At 30.5% G+C, this 25,323-nt stretch overlaps 1 protein-coding gene across 5 annotated transcripts in view; it reads right to left on the bottom strand.

Annotated features, from left to right (window-relative positions):
• Axn (protein axin) overlaps nucleotides 1-22,941 on the bottom strand; it is a 24,331-nt gene extending 1,390 nt beyond the window's left edge. Inside the window, exons 1-7 of one of the 5 annotated variants that reach the window (XM_035867655.2) lie at nucleotides 22,166-22,941; nucleotides 3,391-3,546; nucleotides 2,467-3,274; nucleotides 1,876-2,040; nucleotides 1,050-1,717; nucleotides 591-901; nucleotides 76-374 (exon numbers count right to left, since the gene is read on the bottom strand). In XM_035867655.2, coding sequence (XP_035723548.1) covers nucleotides 76-374; nucleotides 591-901; nucleotides 1,050-1,717; nucleotides 1,876-2,040; nucleotides 2,467-3,274; nucleotides 3,391-3,475 — 2,336 coding nt within the window. In that variant the 5' untranslated portion in view covers nucleotides 3,476-3,546; nucleotides 22,166-22,941. Of the gene's footprint in view, nucleotides 1-75; nucleotides 375-590; nucleotides 902-1,049; nucleotides 1,718-1,875; nucleotides 2,041-2,466; nucleotides 3,275-3,390; nucleotides 3,547-5,070; nucleotides 5,293-22,165 lie in introns of those variants that run through there. The other 4 variants (XM_035867654.2, XM_035867658.2, XM_035867656.2 and 1 more) reach the window with 4 other exon arrangements.
• Between the last annotated feature and the right edge of the window lie 2,382 nt (nucleotides 22,942-25,323).

Here is a 25,323-nt window from a genome sequence, read left to right as displayed (position 1 = left end):
TCTCTCTCTCTCCTTCTTTTTATCTGTTTTTTTTACAAATCCAATATGAACTTTAATTGTTTATAATGTACGTACCGATAACTGCCCTTTTTCGGAAGGTATTCCTTAAACTGTTTTAACGTGACGTTACGACCAGGAATTTTGGTTCGATAAGGGAATTGCTCGTCACAGAAACTGAACACAACGGTGGTGAAATCTCCAGCATCTTGTCTAGTCTTTTTTAACGTAGATTGATTCGATTGATTGCAACACTGGCTCTGTACAGTAGGATCATGTGCTTGTTTCGATGTACTTGCATGTCGTTGTTTGCAACAACCGCGTACCCTTTCTTCCTCCGCTAACAACCTTCTTCGTGCCTCTTCTAACTGAGTTGCCTGTTTTTATATGTATATATATATATATATATATATATATATATATATATATATATTTATATGTATATATATATATATAAATATATTTTATATAAAAGTATAAAATAAGTCATAAGTTTTATAAACAAGTCAAAAATACAAACTTTTTTTTAGAATCAACCACCTTAGTTTTGTTATTTTTAAAATAACCACGATAACACTTCAATAATACTGTACCGTATGTGGTTGTGGTAGGGGAGGCATTCCAGGATCTGCAACAAATGGTTGCGCAGGTACACCCCAACTTTCCCTACTTGTTCGTTCCAAGGAACCACTTCTAGATCCGTATTTTTTGCCATGCCGGCTATGCTTAATATCCGCTTTCTTATCCGTCTCCTTCAACCACGATAATAGACGAGTATCTTTGCACACATTCAACGGTGGAACATCGCTTACAACGCTCACACCGCTGTCCGTTAACTCTGTCATTGATTTCTTTGTAGAGGATCTTCTTGTCATATCTAATCTTCTAAATCTTTGATCATGAGCTACAACATGTTGAGATAATTTCTGATGTAGCGGAATAGAATTAAGAGAAACGAACAAAGTAGAATGATCAGATAGATATAAAAATGTTATAAATTAGAAAAGGAATCGTTAATTTTTGACAGACATGTTAATAAAACAGTTACACACCTTGAAGATAAAGATCCTGTTTATGGAGGGAATCTGCATAATCGGATGGAACGGATTTTGATTTAGGAAAGTAACCAAATTCATGAACAAGCTCACTACCTTCTGGAAAGTCGTGAATATTCCCACTGTCTGCTGAGAAAGTAGAAAATACGTCCTTTTCTTTCCTTTGTTTGTACGATCGTGGGTAACTATGCATGGGACGCCTTCTTTCAGGTGAATGCGTTCTAGGTGATAAAAGACCAGGAGATCTGGAAGGTGTTAAATCCGACCAAACTCTTGACACGTGCTGATCTAAAATCGCCTGATCACTATCTTCGTCTGTTGATAATTTTTCTCTTAGAGCATCAGCAAGTGCTTTAGGAGCACTATTACTAGGTAAGGCTTCCGTAGAAGTATCTATACTAAGTAATTCGCTTTCTTGTAGATGACGATCAAGTTTTTCTTGTGTTTCTCTCTCTCGTTTGACGCTTTCCAATCTTTCTATAAGAACCTGCGCAAACTCTTCTGGCTTCAAAGGTTGCGTGAGATCTCGTGGTACCCGTTGTGTTCGAGGTATGATGACATGATGTGCCATTGGATCGCGATTTAAATTGGCTAATTCCTTCATTCCTCTAGATTGTCTTGAATATTGTTTTTTACTACGTTGTCTGCCCATCGACATTCCATCGCTGAGAACATAATAAACGAAAGGTATTTTATTATAACTATTATTAGCTTTATCGTACGTACGCTTCATCGTATGTAGACGTGAAAAATTAATACGTTTTTTCCTTTTTTCTTGTTTCTTTTTTTTTTTTTTGCATGCAAGATAAAGTAACAAACTTACACAGATGAATCGGTGATAGATATATTGTCTGATTCAGTTCGTGCATCACTGCTTAAGCTTTGGAGTTCTGAATCTTGTCTGGACACTGGGTTGTAGGAAGAGTATTGTGTGTGCAGTCTGGGTACGAGCATATGATACGGACTAGCTCCATGTTGCAAATAAATGCTTTAACGTCACGCAAAAACAGCAAACAAAACGAAAAGAAAAAGTATAAATGAAATTAAATAACAGAAAACCAAAAATAATTTTCGCACATTAAATTATAAATGAAAATTTGAAGTAAAACGATATTAAAATGCGAGCGTGCTTTACATTCAAATATAAGGTATATAGCGCGTTTTATAAAAAATTTATTTTTGTGTGAATTTAATAGACACATTATCTATGATTAAAATATACTTTATGTTATATGTTATATTTAATATTAAATTGATCTTAATTATTTAATAAAAATTCCACACAAGCTTAAATATATTAATAAAACTCAAGCATTCACACAAGTTTATTTTATAGTGTTGTAAGTAAAGAACTATCAAAGCTACAAAATAAAAAAGCCAATACTCATATAGTATGATATATTAACTTATTTACCCAGCACACGCTTCTGGCTTAGGCCGCACATCCATTGCTCTAGTCTGTTGAGTAGCTATCAACACATCTTTGGTTAGCCTTAGCTCGCTTCTCAATTCTCCAGGCGTCTCGCTCGCTGAATGCGAGCTGTGTACAGAGGTAACAAATTCACTGTCCTCGTGTACAGTAGGTAGCAAGCTTGGTCCACAGGAAACAGACATTTCTCGACTAGAACCAGAGCTTGGGCATCCACCAGAGTCTGGATTTTGGCAAGACTGTACATATTGAAGATACATTTCTGATCGAAGAAAGTTTGGATACGTAGTCTCATTGATGAGACGTTCCACTTCTAATTGTACAGCATCAAAAACTTTCTCATCTACTCTGCCTTCTTTTACACGACGATTAGCCTCTTTTCTTACATCTTCTGGTATGGCTAGCTGAGACTTGAGAAAAAATTTTCTGTAAATAAGCTTAACCAACTGGTTAATTCTATCTGGATCGCTTTGTTCTTTGAGGCCTTCACAGGCAAACCAAAAATTAAGCGGATTCGCATGTGGTTTGCCTTCTTGATCCAGGTACTTTCTAAACAGTTCCAGACCAACCGAATCCTGCAGTAAGGAATGCAGGTTCCTGGCCCACCGTAAACAAGGAGGAGACGAGTCACACTCCATAGTGGTGGTTCCGCAGCAACCTTCTGGCTCAAAACCCAATGGTGCAGAAGCATCGCAAGAACCCAATGCTGTTGGTGTTGCTAAAGAAGAACGTCTAGGGGTCAGAGCTGGACTCTGTGGACGGAACCTACTTACATGGCCTCCTGTTTCCTCTCCTATATTAATAAATTCATTGAAATCTATAATATGTACACGTACTATCAAATTCATTCTTGATATAAGTAAAAATAAAAAAAAAATATATATATATATATATTAGTAAAACTCTTACCAGGCACTGGTGGCCTTGGAGAGTTTTCATTGAAGCAACGTGATTCGTTTTGCCGAGATCCACTCATCCTATCTGTTGTAGCCATCACGTACTATTTTATTATCTAAGATTAATTGTGGCCCACGGCGTCTCTTAGTGGACATGATTATTCCAAATCTGTAAAAATAAAATAGTATTAACATAAAATCTGTAATTGTATATACTACTGCAATCTATTGTACAATGTAACATATAATATATAAACTAAATGAAAAATGATAAATATAAAAATATAAACAAATTAAAAAATTGTATGACGACTAGTATTAACGCTAAATCTGCAATAGTATATATTCTACCAGTTTACTATATAATATAAAATATAATATGCAAACTAAATAAAAAATGATAAATATAAAAATCCAAATAAAATAAAAACAGAATTATAGAGTATTATTAAATATAATTTATATATTCAATTATGATAAACAATGTAAGCAAAATCATTATTGTAACGACATAGAAAATGTTCAAGTATTTTTATTTGAGAAGCATTATATTATAAATATAAGCTTTTTTTTTATAATAACATATATAACGATAATAGCATATTGTATATAAATAGTAATTATGTTAATTATATTAATAAAAATTTGATAATAATCACTGTTAATCAAAAATTAAACAAAAGAGATGAAGATAGTATATCATTTCAGCTCTGCGTAATACAAATAGGACCAAGTATGACTGCTCGCATAGATTTCATAACTTATATTTTCAATGACGATAAGGCCTCAATACTTGCAAACAAAGAACCAGAGCCTGGGACATGGTTAGTGGATCGATTGAGCTCTGTGGTGAGTCATACAAATTCTATATCCCACCAAGATTTTCTGTCCTAAAGAAGTATGGGAGGAAAGCTCTGTATATATGCCCATAGTCTACCTCCTAGCAGTCTGCGCATCAAGAACCACCACTCCGCATACCCCTCTATTGGACTGCGCACCATCTTTGTGTAGTATTGATCGACAAAAATTATAATGCAATCTATTGAATTACCAAGATCTACCTCAGAAATATCATGATATATCAAAGAACTGTTTATTATACTTATCGAATAAAGATCCAGTAAACTGGAAAACTATTACTAAAGTTATGAGGGTATCGAACTAGACCGAAGGAACAAAAGGTCTTAAGGGCTAAACTTTTGTTGCGAAGAGCCATAGAAATTTGATTCCTCATAGACTAAATTTTAGGTCTAATATATTAGGTCTAATACATTTTATCTTGAAACCTTAGCACACTTATACAATAAAATTATGAAAAAAAAATAACGTACTTCTATTATGTTTCAAAAATTTTGATAAATTTATGATTCTAATCATTATATATAACTATAATAAAAACATAATGATGTTTATAAGGTTATATATACTTTTAATATATAATTACTATAAAATAACAATAGTAGTAATATGAATATCAACATATAAGTGAATATCTACATACAATTTCAGACCGCTATATTTACTTATTTTTTTTAGTTTCTCTATCATTTAAAGCAGTGAACCATGATGAATGGAAAAATGTAAACTCAAATTCTATGAAAGAGGAAGTATGAAATGAAAAGCTGTCATAATGAATCATCTCACTCCGCTGCACTTTTACCTGAGTCAAGGGATGGTAAAAAAGCTTACGTACCATTTTGTCGGCTACCCTCTGTAGGCAGGCTTGAAATATACACAAGCTTAATAGGATCCGTTATAAGTTTGGTATAAGATCTATTATAAATTGTTGTCTAATAAAATGCTTGTTCTATCCTTCATATGATATCATCGATAGCACTGCTCGCAGTAAACTGAGCTATGGCAGCTTCCTGGCCAGGACTGACGCAGCATCAATAGAAGGGGGTTGGAATAGGTAGGCAGTATATAGAATCCTGACAGACTGAGAGCTGCGCAGACTAGAAATCTATACTCAAAGAAATAATTGGAACGGTCTAAAGTATACTATGAATTGCTCTCAAAATCTATATAACAGATATATGGAATGTTTTTCTTCATAGGTACATTATATAGTATAAGAATAATAATACTTTTTTGAATGCGTACAATGAAATAGATATATTACATTTCTTCTTCGAGAACTGTAAATGCACCTTCTCTCAGAACTTTAATTCTTATGACATAAAACATTAAAATACTTAAAGTATTTCATTCATTATAATCAAGATTTAATAAATTATAAATTGACACTTATTTAATAATAAAATAGTTTTTCAAATATATGATATATAATTCATTATATCATAATAGATTATATATATATACATATATATAAAAAAAATTATAATAATAGTGATTTATTGAATTTTAAACATTTCAGGCTAAGTTTCTTTTTATCAACAGGTATATATTATAAATTACTATGATAAAAAAAGAAAAAAAATATATAAAAAATATATAAAAAAATATATAAAATGAAACTTTTCTAATTCAATAATCTTAAACACAATTGATTAAAAACAAAAATAAAATACACGTTGCACTATTAAGTTTTTAAAAAGTCAATTACTCTTTTAACTTTATAAATAACTAATTACGACATGTTTACTAATTACGAAAATGTTTAGTCATGAAAATCAATAATATTCAACTATAAAACGATGAATTTGTTTCATTCATTCTTTTCTTCCGATATATCAAATTAACCAAACCACACAAATTTTGATCGATAGATGTCGCGAATATATGTGACAACTTAACCGAAGATCATTAGATACAAAGTTTTCAAATTTAAATGGCCTTTAAAGCGTGAAAATAATGATTTTAATTTACAGCTTAAGCGCTTCCACAGGCTCCACCCTCACTTTTAATTTTGCTTAATGATGTCTGTCGGTGTAATTATTTTACCGGCGGCACCGTAAGATATAATTATACGCCGGCGAACACGCTCGATGTAGAAAACTCGTTGATAAAAGTCGATGCACTAGATAAGTTCTCCTTCACACGTAGATAAGAATCATTACATTTTAAAATCTTTAACTACCAGTAATTATCGACTATACATATATACATACATATATACAGCATACGTATATACGTACATACATACATATATACATACATATACGTATATACGTACATACATACATATATACATACATATACGTATATACGTACATGCATACGTACATATATATATATTCGTTATACAATAAAACATATTAAATGATAATTATTAATGATTCAACAATCTAATCAAAATTCCTAACCTATATATGTATACAAAATTTCTATGATCTTACTATTATAGATATGTATTTATCTAATTCTACGTTTTATATAAATATCAATCTCTAGTTCATCCTCGTGCATTACTTTTGTCTTTTTTTCTTTTTGTCTGACATCCTCCTCTCTCCCACCCTTTACAATGCTCAACACTTTTCTTCCTTTCTCTGTCGATTTTTTTTAATCCCGGAAAAGAAATACTTGAAGCATGCGAGAAAGATTTTCCGATATTGAGATCTTTTGAAGCGTATAAGGAAGTTGAATCCATGAAAGTATCGATGTCATTCATTCGGAAACATTTCTCGGTTTTCTCTATACTACTAGAGAACGATATTAAAATGAACGCATGACCGATCTGAAGGACAAACGGGGATAACCTTGATAACGCGACAAACGATAAAGCGGTAAAGTTTAAATGTTCCTTTGTAAGGTACAACTTCTTTCATTTTTTATATGGCTATAAGCACGTACATAAAAATATTTTTTATAATTCCATTGAAAACAGTATTACATCAGGAGGGTAGATGTCGATAAAAAAACAAAAAAAAAAAAAAAAAAGAAGAAAGCGCATATGGCAATAAAGAAGGGGAAAAAAATAAATAAATCAATTAGGACACTTTAATCTCTTGTAAAAATGAAAAATGAAAAAAAAAAAAAAAAAGAAACCACACAATGGCGGATCGTATATCGTCTTTTAAACTAGCAGTTCTATCGGCATTATCATCATGTAAGAAGATTTCACAATGAAATCATCTTTTTCGTCCGATCCAAAGCGAAGGAAGATAAAAGAGAATGACCGGATACACTTTGGACGATCTCTTTAACAATCATTAAAATGTCTTATTCGGAAGATCTTGAAATATAATTTCATTAAGAATAAAATATGAAGGAAAGCATTTCAAAAGAAAGAAATATCAAGAAGACAAACTTCCGATTCCGATTTCCAATGCTGAGGTAAAGAGATCCCGGTAAGGTAAAGACGAAAAGAAAGAGGAGAAAACATATTTTGAATGAGTGCGTTATTTAGGAATTACAATTATTTCTCTGCGTGCGTGTACCGCGCACGTTGTATTAATGTGTGTTGTGTGTATGTGCGTACACGTATGTGTGCGTGCGTGTGTGTGTGTGTGTGTGTGAAAGCAAAGAAAAAAAAGCACACCGCAATGTTTACGAGGATAGTCCTTACGTTCACCGAGCTGAATCGCGTCGAGCTGCGTTGTGGAAGGGAAGCAAGTCTCTCTTTCTTTCTTTCTTTCTTTCTTTCTCTCTCTCTCTCTCTCTCCCTTTCTCTCTCTCTCTCTCTCTCTCTCTCTCTCTCGCGCTCTTACTCTTTCTCTTTCTCTTTCTCTCTCGACGCTCCAGAGACTCGACGAGCTTGAGGAAAGAGAGAGAAACAGGTAAGAAGAGAAAGAGAAACAGAGGAGGGAGACAGAGCGAGAAAGAACGAGAGAAAACGAGAAAGAGAGAGAGAGAGAGAAAGAGAGAGAAGAAAAAAAGAAATGGATAAAAAGAGGGTCGGGGAAGACGTAGGTTGCCCGGGCGGCTGCTGGCTGGCGGCATCGCTTGATGTACGTCGGGTCCGTAATTACAGGTTTTCGGAACGCTTCGCTCAGCCAAGCCATGCTGCTCGAAAGTCAGGCCCCTTCTTTCGCTGCTCGACATATCGGGTGTTTCAAACGTACGACGACGCTTTCGAATTTATCTTTTACAACGTCCATGAAAATATATCTTCGATCATCTTTATGATTTATTTATTTCTTTATTTTTATTACTATTTTCATTTATTACATATAAATACATATATATATATACATATCTATATATATTTCTTAACTCTTCGTTAGATCAAAATCGTTAATAATATATAGGTTATGTTTAGATTTTGATCTACGTATGGTACGCATATGCGTGTATATATATATATTTCAAAAGACAATTCGAATAATTTTTTAATACGTTTATTAGATTACTTTTTCAATGATCGTTTCGATAACTTCGCGACAGACGTTAATAATATTTTGGTAACAAATATGGGTTGGACGAGGGGAGGAAAAAAGAAACAAAGAAATAAAAATTTACAGATTAAATTTAACGAATATTTGATCGATCGTATAAAATTCTTCGAACGAAAGAATACATATATTTAGGTACGTACGTTATATATATATGTATGTATGTATATGTATATGTAGTCTTTTCCTTCAGAATAAAGTTCGTATAACTTTGCTCTCCCACATGAAAAAGACGTGTCGGCGATATTCGTTTGTCACATATATACAGTGACCCATTGAAAAGAGTGATAATATTAAAGAATAGCTATTGTCCTATTCAAAGAATGAATGAACGATATATACATATGTATATATCGTTCAATGAACGAAATATACATGTATATATATGTATATGAGGGACATGCTGCACATGCAGCATACATGCATGCATACACGCGCGCACGTACGCGCGCTCGCGCGCGCACTCCCACATACATTTTCACACATCACGTTCGATTCGCTCTATTGAAAATTTTGAAAATGACACTGATTACAGGTACAACAGGAAAGCGTACACGAGTTAGATGATAAAGATATGTCCGACTAAGATAGAATTGGAACGAATTACATAAGGCACTTTGCTTGTTCACATTCTGTGGAACGTTACATTTCCAAGAAGGACACGCAGTACGTGCAGGTAAGATTTTCTTCGCCTGTCGAAATGTCAGTGAATACAAAAGCGAAGAGGAGGATAGCGAGTACTTGAATGCGACCGGTCCGGCTATCGTTAAAAAGGAAAAAAAAAAAAAAAATAAAAATAAAAAAGGAAAAAGAAAAAGGGGGAGAAAAGAGGGGTAAGAAGATAGATAGATAGATAGATAGATAGATAGATAGATAGATAGATAGATAGATAGATAGATAGACGATCATCTTAGAATAATACGATTAATCTATTATACTTAACCAACCGCAGCTCGAAGAATATTTTCGAAAGTCAAATCCTGTAATTTCTCTTTATCCCCGATGATGATATAAAAGGATTACGACTTTCTTTTTTTTTTATTTTTTTTTCCTCTTTATCAAAAGCAAGATATCGAAAAATAATAATAAACGAATCTTTTAATTTCTTTGGTATGTAACATCAATTAGGAAAAATAAAACGGTAAAACTTCTTTAAGAACATTTAACCTAAGGCTTATAGAAACGAAAGAGACCCACGCGCGGCTCACGATCGATTTAACCCTTTCAGAGTGTTTCCGCCACCATCGACAGAACCCGGACCTTTCTTTTCAAAGCAGACTTCTTGCCCGTCCCTCCCGCTCCACATACCCCTCTCTCTCTCCTCATTTACCTTCAAGTATTTGGTACTGCTTACCACCGCACATCTGCCAGAAGTGCATGAAAGTTCTATACTTTCATGTTTGGAGTACACGAATGATAGTAAGCAACTTCAATTAATATATGTATCTGTATACATATGTACATACGTATATATGTAACTTTAAAGTATGTATGGCAACGTAGAACTCTATATACCTGACTATTTATATACTTTTTAAAAAGCTTTATTTTCATGTAATCTCTCCTTCCCCCCTCCCCCAACCACTGTCATCCCTCCCTCTTTTTCTAGAAGTTTCATTTATCTCAAAATTACATTTTGAAACGTTTAATATGTAGTATGTACAAAGTATTAATATATATATATATATATATATATATATATATATATATATATAAAATATCCATCTACCAATTTATTTCCCATCATCCTTCTGTACATGTATTTTTCATTTTGAATCGATCTCTTTCTTCTGGAGTTTCTTTTACCCTCGAGAAGAAAGAAACAACGAACGTGTTTTAAAAGAAGACGACAAAACTCGATTTGTGAAAGGAACGCAGGTTTACTTAGCGCGACCTTGAGCTGATTTACAAAATCAGAGATGGACCAAAAAAAAACATGAAATGATCTAACGCGACACTTGGATGGACTCTTTGTGGTTGTAAATGTATATCTTATATCTATTATCATCAATTTATATATATATATATATATATCATGAATGATCACTTATACGATGTTTTTAAAATATTAAAATATTACGAAAAGGTTATTAAACGTACACAAATTACATTGTACAAAATATATGTAAATTATTCGTTAGTATGATTATGTTTCATTAATCTTCATTACGAACACGGAAAAATTTTCTTCGTATAGTCGATGTTCTCATTGACAAATAAAAATATTAAAATTAATTTATTAAAAAAAACGTTCTATTTGTAATATAACATTGATCACTGAAAATATTATAGATCTTAAAAAATTAAATTGAATACGTACAGAAAAAACAAAGGCACTCATTTTTTATCGTCATTTGTTTATATGCCCTCCATGGCAAATTTAGATTTATTTTTCACATATATATATATATGTATATAAATAATCTTCAAATCGTGATTAACACAAATAACGTTTTATCGTTATGTTCCAATAATAGATAAAGACGAAAAGAGAAGAAGACACTGGTATGTCACACACGCGTAAAGAAGAACGAAAACAGACTGAGGGCTGCTACCGGTTTTACGGAAACGTTCCAGTTACCGCCACGACATCGTTGGAGGTAAGCGTTCGTTGGTGGTATATCAGGAACATTTTCCCAACTACAGGCATTGAAGTCTCCACACATCGACGTACGGTCGAGCGATCTCGATGATGATACCACTGTTCCGTATCATCGTTCGCGAAGAATTAGAAATACTTCTTGAGTATTCTCTTTCGTTTTCTCTATTATATTACACGTTATTGTTTTTCTAGATATATGTATGTATATGTATATATATATATATATATCCACTAATGCCATCAGTTTACTCTTTCACATAGAATAAAAAAAAAAAAGTAAACAAATAATTAGAGGATGATCATAAGATGATCGTTGGATTACGATGAAAATTCTTCGAAGATTTCACACTAGTACGATTTTATCAATTGGGGTTTGATAATATCGAAAACACGATGATAAAAGTATTTAAAGAATGAACGATTCACTTGTACGTAATACATGTTCGATGTAAGCCGTCATAGAGAAAAAAAAAAAAAGAAAAATAAAAAGAGAAAGAAAATGAAAGATAAATAGAGAGATAAAGAGAGAGAGAGAGAAAGAGAGAGAGAGAGAGAGAGAAGAGAAAGGGAGAGAGGATCTCAGCACCCTGCACAATACGAAGAACACGGCAAGACTGAAACTATGGTGATCGTATGGCCGAGAAGGGAGAGCCAACGTCAGCCCCCTATACCCCATACCCTGTACCACAGAGAGACCGTTTCTTCCTTCTTACTCTCTTCCTCTTTCTCCTTTCATCTCTTTCCTACCCACCTTTCTTCTTCCTGGTCTGTCGTCGCTACGTTTCTCTCTCTTTCTCTCTCTCTCTCTCTCTCTCTCTCTCTCTCTCTCTCTCTCTCTCTCTCTCTCTCTCTCTCTCTCTCTCTCTCTCTCTTTCTTTCTCCCTACTTTCTGTGACACCCTCTCCCGCCGCCTTTTCTTCTTCTCTTCTGTCGACAAGGTAGGACAAAAAGGTGATATAGGGTTCAGGTATAAGGGCAAATTCTAAAGAGTAGTTGGTCGTCGTCATCGTCGTTGTCCACGCTCGAAACCCGAGATTTTTCTCGGACGTGCCGCTTTAGCGATGATCTCGTCCATCCTTGTATCTCTTTATGACACAAACTTTAATCTCCCTTCATTTACCGCTCCGCAACACACTTGCTCCTTGCCTACCACCAAAACACCCCATCCTTACATGCACGCACGCACGCACGTATACCCTTCTCCCTCACGTATTTTTCCAAATTTTTCAAAATAATTTTCATTAATTATGATTATTTATCGAGATTTTTCATTTCAAATTTTCTAAGGACCTTTTGTTTTTATCTTCAACTTTTCTTTCTAAAGATCATTTTTATATATATATTCGCGCGCGCGTGCGAATATATATATCAACGAATGATAGATGAACGAAAGAACGAAAGAAACGCTAATTCATAAATGAATAGTCGTGTAGTTTGTCGTAGTTTATTCGAAGAATAAATGAACGGAGTAGAAAAATTATAGTAAGTAGTAACAGGGTCTCTCTCTCTCTCTCTTTCTCTCTCTCTCCATATTTCGCTGTTACGTCATGATACCGAAATAGAATGAATTCTCGTTTCTCAAGGTGGTCGGTAGGAGAACCTTGAGAAAAAGCACTCGAGACTCTCTCAGTTGGAGAGGGGTTGAGAACGATAATAATAGTAGTATTATATCCTAGATTTCTGTACAAACACGCTGAGCTTAGGGGAAGGGTCAGAGGTGGACACGCTGGTGGTCATGGTGATGGTGATGGTAATGGTGGTAGTGAAGCTGGGAGAGGTAGAGGAGTAGAGGGGAGAAAGCAAAGATTACGAAAGAACAATAAGTGCGCGTAAAGAAACGAAGACTTAATGGTGCGTTTACACGTACTCAATAGAGACAGCCGGTGTGCGTAGACGGGGTGGGATATAAGGAGGGAGCCGGTCGAGACGAGAAAGCGAGGGAGGGTTAGCCGAAGAGAGGAAGGAGGAAATGTTCCTTTGATCTTGCCGCCGCACGCGATATTACGCGCGCGCACGAACAAACGCACGCACGTCGATGTTTGCATGTGAAGAAAGCGCACCGGCATATACCAAACCGATATACATCGCCGATTTAATACATCTCCTTTTTCTTCTTTTTCTTCTTTTTCTTTTTATTCCTCTTCGTTCTTTATTCTTATCTTTCGTTTACTTTACCTCTCCGAGATCAACAACTCATTCTCACCCTTTCGATGGATACGCAATAATTATATTGTAAAAAAAAAAAAAAAAAAAAAAAAAAAAAAATAGAAAAAAAAATAAAAAATAAAAAATAAATAAATAGTTGAAAAGTTACTAGTGCAATTTTGTTCTAAAGTAATCGAACTGTTTTATAGTAATGTCATTTGTCCAACAATAAGTTGGAACGATTGATCGATCTTTCTCACACGTAATAATTTATCTTTCTCAAAATTACGAACGAAATTAATCTTTTAGAATTTCGTCTTAGACACGTAATAATTATATTGTAAAATAAAATAATGACTTAAAATTATTAAAATAAACATTTTTGTTTGAACGATTTTATACGCTTATTCTATCCTCTATATAATGTCGTCTGTTAATGACGATGATGCAACAATTTTTGTTTGTTTTTCACATTCTCGATAGATACATTAATAATTTATTGTATTATAAAACAAAATGGTTTTATGTTACTAATGCAATTTTGTTTTTGATCAGAAATCGCGCATTTTATAATGTTATTTGTTAGTAGTAATATTATCAATTTAAATGATTCAACGCGATCGATTGATAATACACATATACATACATCTTCTGGTTATTAATAATAGCTTCATACATAATGCTTTTATACATAATTGATAATAATTGCTTTCAAATTTCAAATTTCAAATTTCAAATAATAATAATAATAATAATAATAATAATAATAATAATAATAATAATAATAATAATAAATGTTTTTTCAATGAACTTCTTTCGTTTAATTATTTGTAAACAATTGTACATAATGCATGCAAAAAAAAAATCCAAAGAAATTATATACTTTTCTTGAACTTATCTTTTTTTTTTTAAATACACTTTATAATTTATAAACATTATAAACAAATAGTCTTGCAAACCACTTAATATGAGTTATATCTACTAATTGCATAGACATATTATTACGACTCAATTATGAGTATCAATAAATCTTATTACACTTACTCTTTGACCAATAGAATTAATACTTCGACGACTACGTTCATCACTATTTTAATCCCCTTAACGTCTTAACATTTACTGTAAACTTTTTAAAAAGGAACTTGTATAATATTTTACATTGCAAAATTAAATTGTATATTAATTGTACAATTTCTAAAAAATAAATACGAAGGAAATATTAAAAAGATATTTCTTTTCGTTTCTTTTTTTTTTTTTCTTTTTCATGTTATCATCTAAAAATATAAAAATAATATTGAATTTTATAAATCTTAATATGTCAGTATAAAAATTTTAATATTCATTAAAAATGACGTTTCTCGTTGCAACTTCTCAGAGAAAAGGAGCACGTGATGATATTGATAATACATTAGAACGACTCTTAGTACAAAATTTGCAAGGATACATCGAAAACGAAATTATTACATCATGATAATTTAGTTAATTTTATTTTTTTTTCTTTCTTGCTTTTTCTCTTTTAAATGAATTTTTGTTTTATTCAATTTTAACGTCTATTTCTTCTTTACATCCTTATGTTTTTTCTTTCTTTCATTGAATCCCTGAATCGCATTAACTCTGTATAACAAAATATAGTTTGAAAGCTTATAAACATTATAAAACAGTCTTTTCTAAAAATTAAAAAAGAATTAAGATTTAATCCTTTAATGCATAATTCGTGTTTACAAATTAAAATAAAAAAAGGAATTATATTAATCATTAAGTAAATATTAAATTGTAAATAATGGACAAATTATATTATGATTTATTTTTTCAAAACGAAATTTAATGAAGAACCAATCTGTATAATATTTTATATTGCAAATTAAATTATATATTAAACATTAATATGTTCTAATTTTGCGATTTACACATACGTTTAAGGATTAAGTTTCATCCCTTTTTTTCTTTAATTTATTGGAAATTTTTCATTTTTAGAATTTCTCTGTCTTTTGAATTAGATGATACCTGTCATCAGATCACATATAAAGATGAAAATAAATTCGAAAATCGGTTAGTTAAGTATCTTAACACCGAACACATTCAGTACGCTTAAACTAGAATAAACTTATTCGACTCCAAGTCTAAAGTATTTTCCAAATCTTTATTTAAACCTACGACGACAAGCGAAACCGTCGCGTAACAAATTGGTGACAGCGGTTGAGATTTTGTGAAAATTTAGTTGTTCTTAGGAACAGCATCGAGAACATTTCTTCAGTTGAGATAGAAGATTAAAATCTCAAGAATAAAAAGTGTTACATTGACATAGTAAGCGTTTTAACTTGATATTAAACTTACTTACAAGTGGAAAGTATTATTTAAAATTATGCAAGAAATACAAAAATAATATTCAAATAAATTTAATATATATATATATATATATATATATATATATATATAGTATTATATAAAAAATAATATATTACACATATAAATCACAACTTACACAGGATTTCAAAGGAAAAAATGTATCCATAGAATCTTTCATCATTGTTCTCCAAGTAATGTTATTTGCTATTAACACTGATAAATATAATAGTTTCATTAAATTAATAACAAGCCCAAAAGCTAAAAAGAAAACCACAATGTACTTAGTTCAAACAAATTCTATGATTAGATTGGTTTTTATTTAATAAAGTAATGTAGAAAGTTTTACTATAAATAAATATAAATGTATGTGGTATTGTATAATATATAGTTCTAATGTATATTTATATATGTATATGTATATTTATAAATATAAATATAAATGTTTATCAACAAATAATGCAATTTTTAATATTTTGTATTTAAATAAGGCAATAATATTTAAGTAAAAAACATTAGTATAATAAAAACAGTATAGTATTGAAATGGTTATTTTACATTTAAATAAACAACAGTATATAACATTTTTTATTGAAAATTCCAATATTACTTATTAGTCAACTCAATATAATTTTACTATTTATTATTGTTCATTTAAATAATAACGTTGTTTTTCGTAAATATAATATAATTAGTATTCTTAAATTATATTTGTTAATCAATATTGTGGTGAAAGCAATATCCTGCTAATATTAAGAGAATCAAAAGAAATATATGTTTGTATGTGTACGTGTACGTGTATGTGTATGTGTATGTGTATGTGAACAAGGACAATAGATGTGTATCATTTATCATTTATATTTATCATTTATCATATAATAAAAGATTTATAAACTAAATATTAAAACGTGCTATTAAAAATGACTTTACAATGATTTCATAGGAGAAAAAAGAAGATTTAAAAAATAAAAAGGTTTTATAGTTACAAAATTAATATATAAAGAGTTTATAATATTTTATAAGTTGTTCTTCTTATTAATATAAGATAATTATACTAGTATAAGTAATATTATAACTTTCGCATTATATGATCTGTTTGTAAACACGAAAAAAAAAAATATATTAGATGTAAACGATTGAGTCTTACAATTGAGAAGAACAAACCCCAAGAGCCTAACTCATATTACCATAAGCCAATGAATTCGATTTATTATTGTTTAGCAGTTTAACAAATTAAAAGCAAGTGTTAATTTGTTAAAACAATTTTTAAGAACAAAAGATAACGTTCTAATAGTGTAATTGGAATCATTGGTACGTCAATTTATCTATTGAAAGTGTATTTTAACTATTTAAGAGAAAATGTTCTCAAAATTGCGTCGAATTACTTCCTAATGGAAATTAACAGGATAAATGATTGTGTGTGTTTTTATGTTAATTGTATTATGATAAATAGCATGAAACATAACATTATAATATTAGATTTGCCGATATTAAGTAATATCAATATTTTCAAAATATTAAAAATAAAGTCAGACTTGTAAGATTTTAATGGGTTATAATTATTAAAACACGTAAAAAAAAAATAGCAATTTTTTTTTTTTTTTTTTTTTTTTTTTTTTTTTCCAATAAGAGACTTCATACGAGCGAAATAGTAATTTCAAAATCTAAAGACTTTAACAGTACTTTTGTAAGGATTTATACGAGATTATGAACAGAGCCAGCCCAATCATTTGAATCTAATTTTGAAAATAAAAAAAAAAAAAAAAAAAAAAAAAAAAAAAAAAAAAAAAATTAAAATATAGAGGGAATAAATAAAGTTATTATCCATCGCAGGTGGATACAAATTTGTTACAATCTATCATAACTTTTTTCTTGATAAAAACATAGAAGAGAATTCTAATTGTCATATTTTTTTAAATTAGATTACTTTTTATTTAAAAATATACTTCCAATCTTCTAATTATTGATTTCTAAATTTCTAATTATTATTAGGTTGTCCGAAAAGTTCGTGCCAATTTTGTTATTACTCCATCTACCAAAAATCAAACTTTCCGAACAACTCAATAATTGATCATAGCTTGATCTTATTAATCTAATCTTCTAATTTATATTCTAATTATTAATTTTTTCTAATTGTAATGTCACGAAAGAAATTTTATTAAAACAATTATATAGAAATAAAGAATATTTACATAAGAATGATTGTTTACAATTTTTTTTTATTATTGAAGAAACAAGATGTGTTATACCATATTCTTAGCAATTAAATTAAAAACAAATTTTTGATTTCATTTTATTTTTTTTTTTTTTATTTTTTTTCTAAAAATCTAAATTTTCAAATTATCAAATTAACTGTTCCTTTTCGTATTCTTTTATTCAATTTTTTTTTCTCTTTTTCTTGATAGAAAAGAGGAGTTAACGATGACAATTATAAAGTAGTGTAAATATATAGTTTATAGTAATATATATATATATATATATATATATATTAATTGGCATTGGGCATTCATTGATACCTATAATCAATCGAAGTAATCCAGAGTTTTATACAGTTAGTAAATCAGTACATGGAAAAATATATACGGTGGACGCTCATCATTTATAATAGTTCTTACAAAATTATGAATTAAAAGTATAATTTCATTCAGAATTTTTCAAAGTTTTCCAATTAAAATATTATTGAATAATCGCATTCATTCGACTTATATTGTTTATAGGAAAGTTTGATTAAAAAAAAAAAAAATAAGTAAAACAAAAATTTAAAAATTTTTAAATTAAAAAAAAAACAAAAAAAAATAGAAGAAAATGTTAGTATCTTACTATATGTATATACTATCAAAGTATATACAAAAAAATTATTAATGATACGAAATAATCATATTTATTGCAGTTATATTATTTGTTACAATAAAAAAATAAATACAAAAATAAATAAAAATGAAAAGAAAAAATTAAAAAAAATAAAAAGAAAAAAAATTACTAGCATTTTAGTACAATAGATGTACTGCCGAAGCAACTATTAAAAACCAAGTGAGTATGTTACTGTATCATATCATTCAATACAAAGCTTGATGTTTCTCGATTAAAAAATAATTAAATGTTATTAGTGTTTTAATATATGTACTGTCGAAGTAAATAAAAAAACAAAAAATTATTAAATAATCACATCCTATATTATTTATAAAGAGGTTTCATTTTTGTCGATTAAGAAAAAAAAAAAAATAAATAAGCAAATAAAAATAAAAATAAATAATAATAAGATCAAATTGATTGTTTCGAATGATTGTAACCTTTTGTATATAGCTAAAAAATATTTAATTTTGAAGACATATTAAAATGTTACTCCAAAAATTGATTGATTTCGTAAAAAAACGGACGAGGGAATACTTTGAAGATCTGAAATCGGTAAGTATCGAGAGATCATGGCGATACCCAACGGATCAGTAAGTGCGCGAGTAAACGAGGGTGTGACAAAAAAGACGGGTAACGAAGAGGAATCGGCTCAGGAACATCAACTGAAACTTCAAAGGACTCCTTTGATGCTTTCCGCCCCGACGTTACTATTCCCAGATGTCGATGAGCCCGTATTACTATACTATATCTTAGAAATGCACCAACATTCTAAAATACGTATTGCATTGTACGATCAAACCAGTTCCTGTTGGTTATAACACAACTATATAATAACCTTTAAAAGAAAAAAAAAAAAAAAAAGAAAAAAAGAAAAAAAGAAAAAAAAAAAAAATTCTATTTCTATCGTAACACTCGCTTTAACTATTCACGAGGGAATAAAGGAAATAATACGAAAAAGAAGAAAGATTTAAAATAGATAAAATTAATCGTATTTTGATTCAGATATCATAAAAAAGTTATAAGTATCATTTTTTTTTGTTTTTTTAATAAATTAAATATGATTTATATCAATCGAGATCTCAATCTTTTTTCTCAATAATATTTTCAAATTACAAAAAAAAATAAAAAAAAATAAAAAAATAAAAAAAAATAAAAAAAAACAAATAAAAGAAAAAAAGAAAAAGCGCGCGAATATATTAGAAATAGATTGTTTTAATATCCCGTTGAACAAAAAGTAAGGTTAAGTTAACGGGAATAAAGGTCCTACTACCATACGCCGTATAGTAACTTATATACTCCTTCGCTCCCATACACAAACAGAGAAGGGGGTTGAATAATTACAAGGAGTAAAAGGGGTGACTACCGTTTTCTTTCTGGTCAATTACTTTCGCTTAACGAATACGGTTAGAATTTACGATTCGATACAAATAATTTGTACAGAAATTTATTATTAGTATTTCGAATCTATTATATGAACTATTTATTTCTCATTTTAAAATGGAAATAAATGAAGTAATCATGTTAGGATCGATGACGATCTTACGATTAAATCTTACCATTTGATTTTGACTAGTGTTAAGCACGTTACCGATTTGGTAGCTCGTGAACCTAAAATAATCTTCTTTTAAATTATCTAAAGGCAGACTGTGTTCTTAGAAACGGCAAGTCTCTCCTACATGACAAAGTGGCGCGGTAAATGCAGCATGTCGCTGCTGCCTTCGCGTAGAAACCATCGTGAGGAACGAGAGAGAAAGAGAAAGAAAGAGAGAGAGAGAGAGAGAGAGAGAGAGAGAGAGAGAGAGAGAGAGCGAGAGAAAGAGAGAGAGAAGCCTCGTACTTCTAACGAAACAATCATCGTTGCTTTAAATAAAACTACCGCTGCATTCGAGGTCTCCATCGTTTTACAATCATCGTTCCTATCACCGTCGCCACTACACACGTTCTCACAAACAAAACACTCGACGTATTTCGGTTTTATTGGAAATTCTTTTCAGATGAATACTGGCTAAAGCTCAACGAACGCAGCATACCACCTTAAGGATTATTACAATCGATGCGAAAACAAAAGTAATATCTCTTCAAATTTATTTGTATAAAGTATCAAATGATAAAATAATCTTTTCTAAGTACTATCACCTATGTTAGAATAGTAATGATTGGACATTAATAATATCTTACTATATTTGTCTACATTTTGTAATGAATATCTTTTAAATATTATATATTTTTCTAGAAGTTTGTAATAGAAGTCTTCACTTGCTTCCAAAAGTATATACAAAAATCTAAGTTTTAATTTATGAGAACTCTTTACCCTTTTTATAATTCAAGTATTGCTAAGTGTTCCAGCAAGTTAATTTTATAAATATTTAAAAGTGAATAAATAAACAAGCAGAAAAACGAAGAAATTCATTTGATCATTTGATCATCATTAATATCTTAAAATCAATGATTAATTTCATTAACGATTTAACAATAATATCTGATGTATAATACTTAAAATTATGAAATCTATTTTGATATGTCATCTATTTAATTAATTAGAATTATTAGGATACAAATTTACATTCTTTAAGTATGTATCTATGTTTTCAATTATATATTGAAATAAAACACACAAAGATTGTACGGTAAGAATCAAGATTATTTGCGCATAAATATAATCTTTGTAACTTTGAAAAAAAACTTTTTTATTTCCCTTGAATATATATTTGTAAAACATTTATAGAGTTGCTATCAATCAAAACATCATAGCAACCACATGACAACGTGTTTTTCTACAGGGAGAAAGAGAGAGAGAGAGAGAGAGAGAGAGAGAGAGAGAGAGAGAGAGAGAGAGAGAGAGAGAGAGAGAGAGAGAGAGAGAGAGAGAAAGAAAGAATGATTGGAGAGAGAGAGAGAGAGAGAGAGAGAGAGAGAGAGAGAGAGAGAGAGAGAGAGAGAAAGAATGATTGGAGAGAGTAGAGAGGAGAGAAAGAGAGAGAAGAAGAAAGAGGAAAGAGAGCACAGTTGACCCATGCTTCTTCTACAAACTGACTTCATCCCCTTTTTGTCTAAAGTATTACTTTGTGCTTCTTCCCCTTATTCCTATGCCCCGTGGGCAAAATGCAAACTGCAGAAGCAGCATCAGAGAGAGTGAGAGAACACCAACAGAAGTGGCAGAGAGGAGAGAGGTAAAGGCATGGACAAAGCTAGACGCGTAAACATAATGAGAAAAAGAGAGAAAAAGATCATAAGGCCATAGTGGAGTATATCATGATCGTCACCCTTACCTTGATTTCAGCGCGTCAAAGGATCGTTAGACACGAATAATGAGAGAGAGAAAGAAAGAAAAAGAAAGATAGATAGAGAAAGAAAGAGAGAGAGAGAGAGAGAGAGAGAGAGAATAAAATAAAATAAAACAAAACACCGAAATGTATTTGAAATGGAAAGCGTGCCCTCTTGTAAGATGATAAAAAGGCGCGCGATAATATTGGGAAAGGAAGAAGAGGGGGCGGGGGTTGTCTTACGAATAGTCAAATAAAATGATTTAAAACGTACAACGGGAAACGTACATGTGACTTACTGTTTTTGTAAACGGTAGAGGTCGTGTTTACCAATGCCACGACGGCGATGCGTTTCTTCGATCAAACTGGAGGAAGAGGAGGTCCATCCTTTGAAGGGTCAACTCGAGCCCGAGCGACGATTCGAGCGGTTGCGCTTGCACATCGCGTTTGGCACTTTCTCTTTCTCGTCGGCCTCTTTCTTTCCTCTTTTTCCTTTCTTTTTCTCTTTTCTTTTTTCTTTTTTTCCTTTACTGTCGGAACGTTGACGATTTGCTTATAAGCTTCACGATACACAAGCCATGCACGCACGCACGCACTCTCACGCACGCACGCACCACACACAACGCCGACTCGTCGCACCAAACGGGAATCCTCGTAATAAGCACATACACGAGACGAGAAATTAAAGGAGTGGGGTATATGTGAGTAGTACGCGTGATCTCGAGACGGTGAATACGCTTCTTCACCGACAGACAGGACGGCGATTACAGACGTACGCAGGTTTCGTGAGAGAATCGTCGGATTTTGACGATAATTGAAAATGTGACGACGGCGACGACGGCGACGACGACGACGACGACGACGGCGACGGCGACGACGACGACGACGGCGACGGCCACAATAACGGCAGCGGCAACGACGACGGCGACGACGACGACGACGACGACGGCGGCGGCGACGACGACGACGACGACGACGGCGACGGCGACGACGACGGCGGCGGCGACGACGACGACGTCTAAGCCATAGACGGCTTGGCTCGTGGGCACGTCTCGGCCGCCATCGAGTACTGACACGAGTGCGCTAGTGCTGCGCTCTGGCGGATCGCGTCGTCGATCAGAATCAACGGACGCAACCAATCAAATCTTCCTTCGAATTTTTACTTTTTCATTCTACACTTCTGCGATCATCGTATTCTTAACATCGGATTATTTTAATATTATGAATTGATTCAGTCAAAAGGATTTTTTTCTCTTTTTCTTTTCTTTTTGTTTTTCTTTTTGTTTTTCTCTTTTCTTTGTTTTGTCAATTTATTCACTTCTATTCATTTCTATTAATAGACTCCTGTCGCAAATTCAAAATTTCTTTTGTTCGACGACCAATTCGGAAATTATTTAAAAATCTTTTCTAACCATGTATCGTATTATTTAATTCATGTATCATTTTATTTTAACTTTCAATTAATCTATTTATAATCCAATTATTTCTTAGAATGTTATTTAATACGATATTGATGAATACTCAAGTGATTGTTTAAATATAACCAATCAAGTCTTGGATACGACGGAAGACATCGATAATTGGTACGTTTGATTCATCGATTTAAGTTAGTTTAAGAATCTGTCAGTCCAGGTAGCAGCACGCAATGATAATGTACTTTTGAAATATGAGTTGTAATAAGATTAATTGAAGAAGGATTATATATTTCTTTAGCGAAGAGAATAATATGTCAGAAGAGTTAAATGATTAACATATTTGCAATTGTGGATTTACATATAACGAGCCAGTGGTTGTTAAGATTATCATACATTGATATATTCTAATGTCAGAGAATTAGTAACTCTGCATTTTAATAACATTGGAATATTTGGAAGAAAAGATTTGATAAGATTTTTAACAGAAATATCAGGGAAGAAGAAAGAAGAATTAATACACGTAGTTGAAGATTATTATTGCAACATTTTATAATAATAAATAAGTTTAATATATCTTATAATATCACCTACGACTATGAAATACAATGAAGTAATAAACTAAGCTCAACAGGTTCTGTGAAAATGTGAAGTTTAAGGAATATCAAATCTGATAATAATAATCTGATCCTAATAATTTTTTTATTAAGATTTATTCTATTCGAAAGGGTATTCAAGATATTTTATTATAAAAGTACAAAAAAATCTAGTGTAATAGATTCTAAGTTGGATGAAATTCTACAAAGTAAAAACAGAAACAGAAGACGAGATGTATAAATTCATTTATGATGACGGATGAAGAGAAAGATATTGTATTTGTAGCCACAAAAAAATGACCAGTATGTATATAAAAAGGAAATGATATAACAATGATTTTGATATTAAAATAAGAAAGCTTAAAAGAAATATGTTGACATAATAGCTATTGTGTGGCAAAAACAAAATTCTAAGACAATTGTTAGTAATTTTAGAATTTGCATGAATAAGTTTTATATGTATTAAAAAATATACAAAGGATTATATTGTATATCAATGGTTTTATAGCAAAAAAAAAAGTATTTTTTTATAAACATTGTTTTAACCTTTCTACAGTAATAATATAGATAAATTTTCTATGTATTTCTTTATATGTAATAGAAACAAAGTAAATATTATAAATGTAACCAAAGAAATATCAGTATTTAAATTATGTGTAACATATAATTAACTTAAAAGATTAACATATATTTAAACAAATTTTATATTTTTATTATTTTAATTTAACCAAAAAAGATTCTATAGAAATAAACATATAAATATGTAAATCAATAAATTATTATTATTATTATTATTATTATTATTATTATTATTATTTTTATTATTATTATTATTATTATTATTATTATTATTATTATTATTATTATTATTATTATTATTATTATTAATCATTTAATATTTTTTTCTTCCATGCTTCATCTTTTCATGAATCCTATAAAATTATATAAATGACTAATATAAGTAGTAGAATTCAATAATTTTTGTCATTACATTTTTTCCTTAATATGATATTTTCAAAATTGACTGTGATTTATATATGAATAAATTCTTTTATTCATTTCTTCAGCACTTCAAAATATAACGTTAGTTAAAATTGTATCTATATTCAGTTATCATTATATTTTAAAGTAATACAAATATAAACTTATAAGTTATAAATCATTGACAAAATATATAAGATTATAAATTAAATAAGTAAATATTACTAAATTGGCAAAAAAAATATATATTGTTAAAATATGTATTGTTACATTCATGAATCATGAATATTTTTATTATGATTGAAATCTACATATATATATATATATATATATATATATATATATAAATCTATATCATATAATGTAAACATTAATAAAGAAAGATTGTATATTTCATATAAGTTATTTATGTTTATCTTGGGATATTTTTCATTTCTTTTTGAAATTAAATTTCCCG

The sequence above is a fragment of the Vespa mandarinia genome, chromosome 16 (assembly GCF_050613455.1).
Source record: "Vespa mandarinia isolate Hongniang chromosome 16, ASM5061345v1, whole genome shotgun sequence".
Taxonomy (NCBI): domain Eukaryota; kingdom Metazoa; phylum Arthropoda; class Insecta; order Hymenoptera; family Vespidae; genus Vespa; species Vespa mandarinia.
Note: the sequence above shows the minus strand (reverse complement) of the source record. Positions and strands in the feature narration are given on the sequence as shown.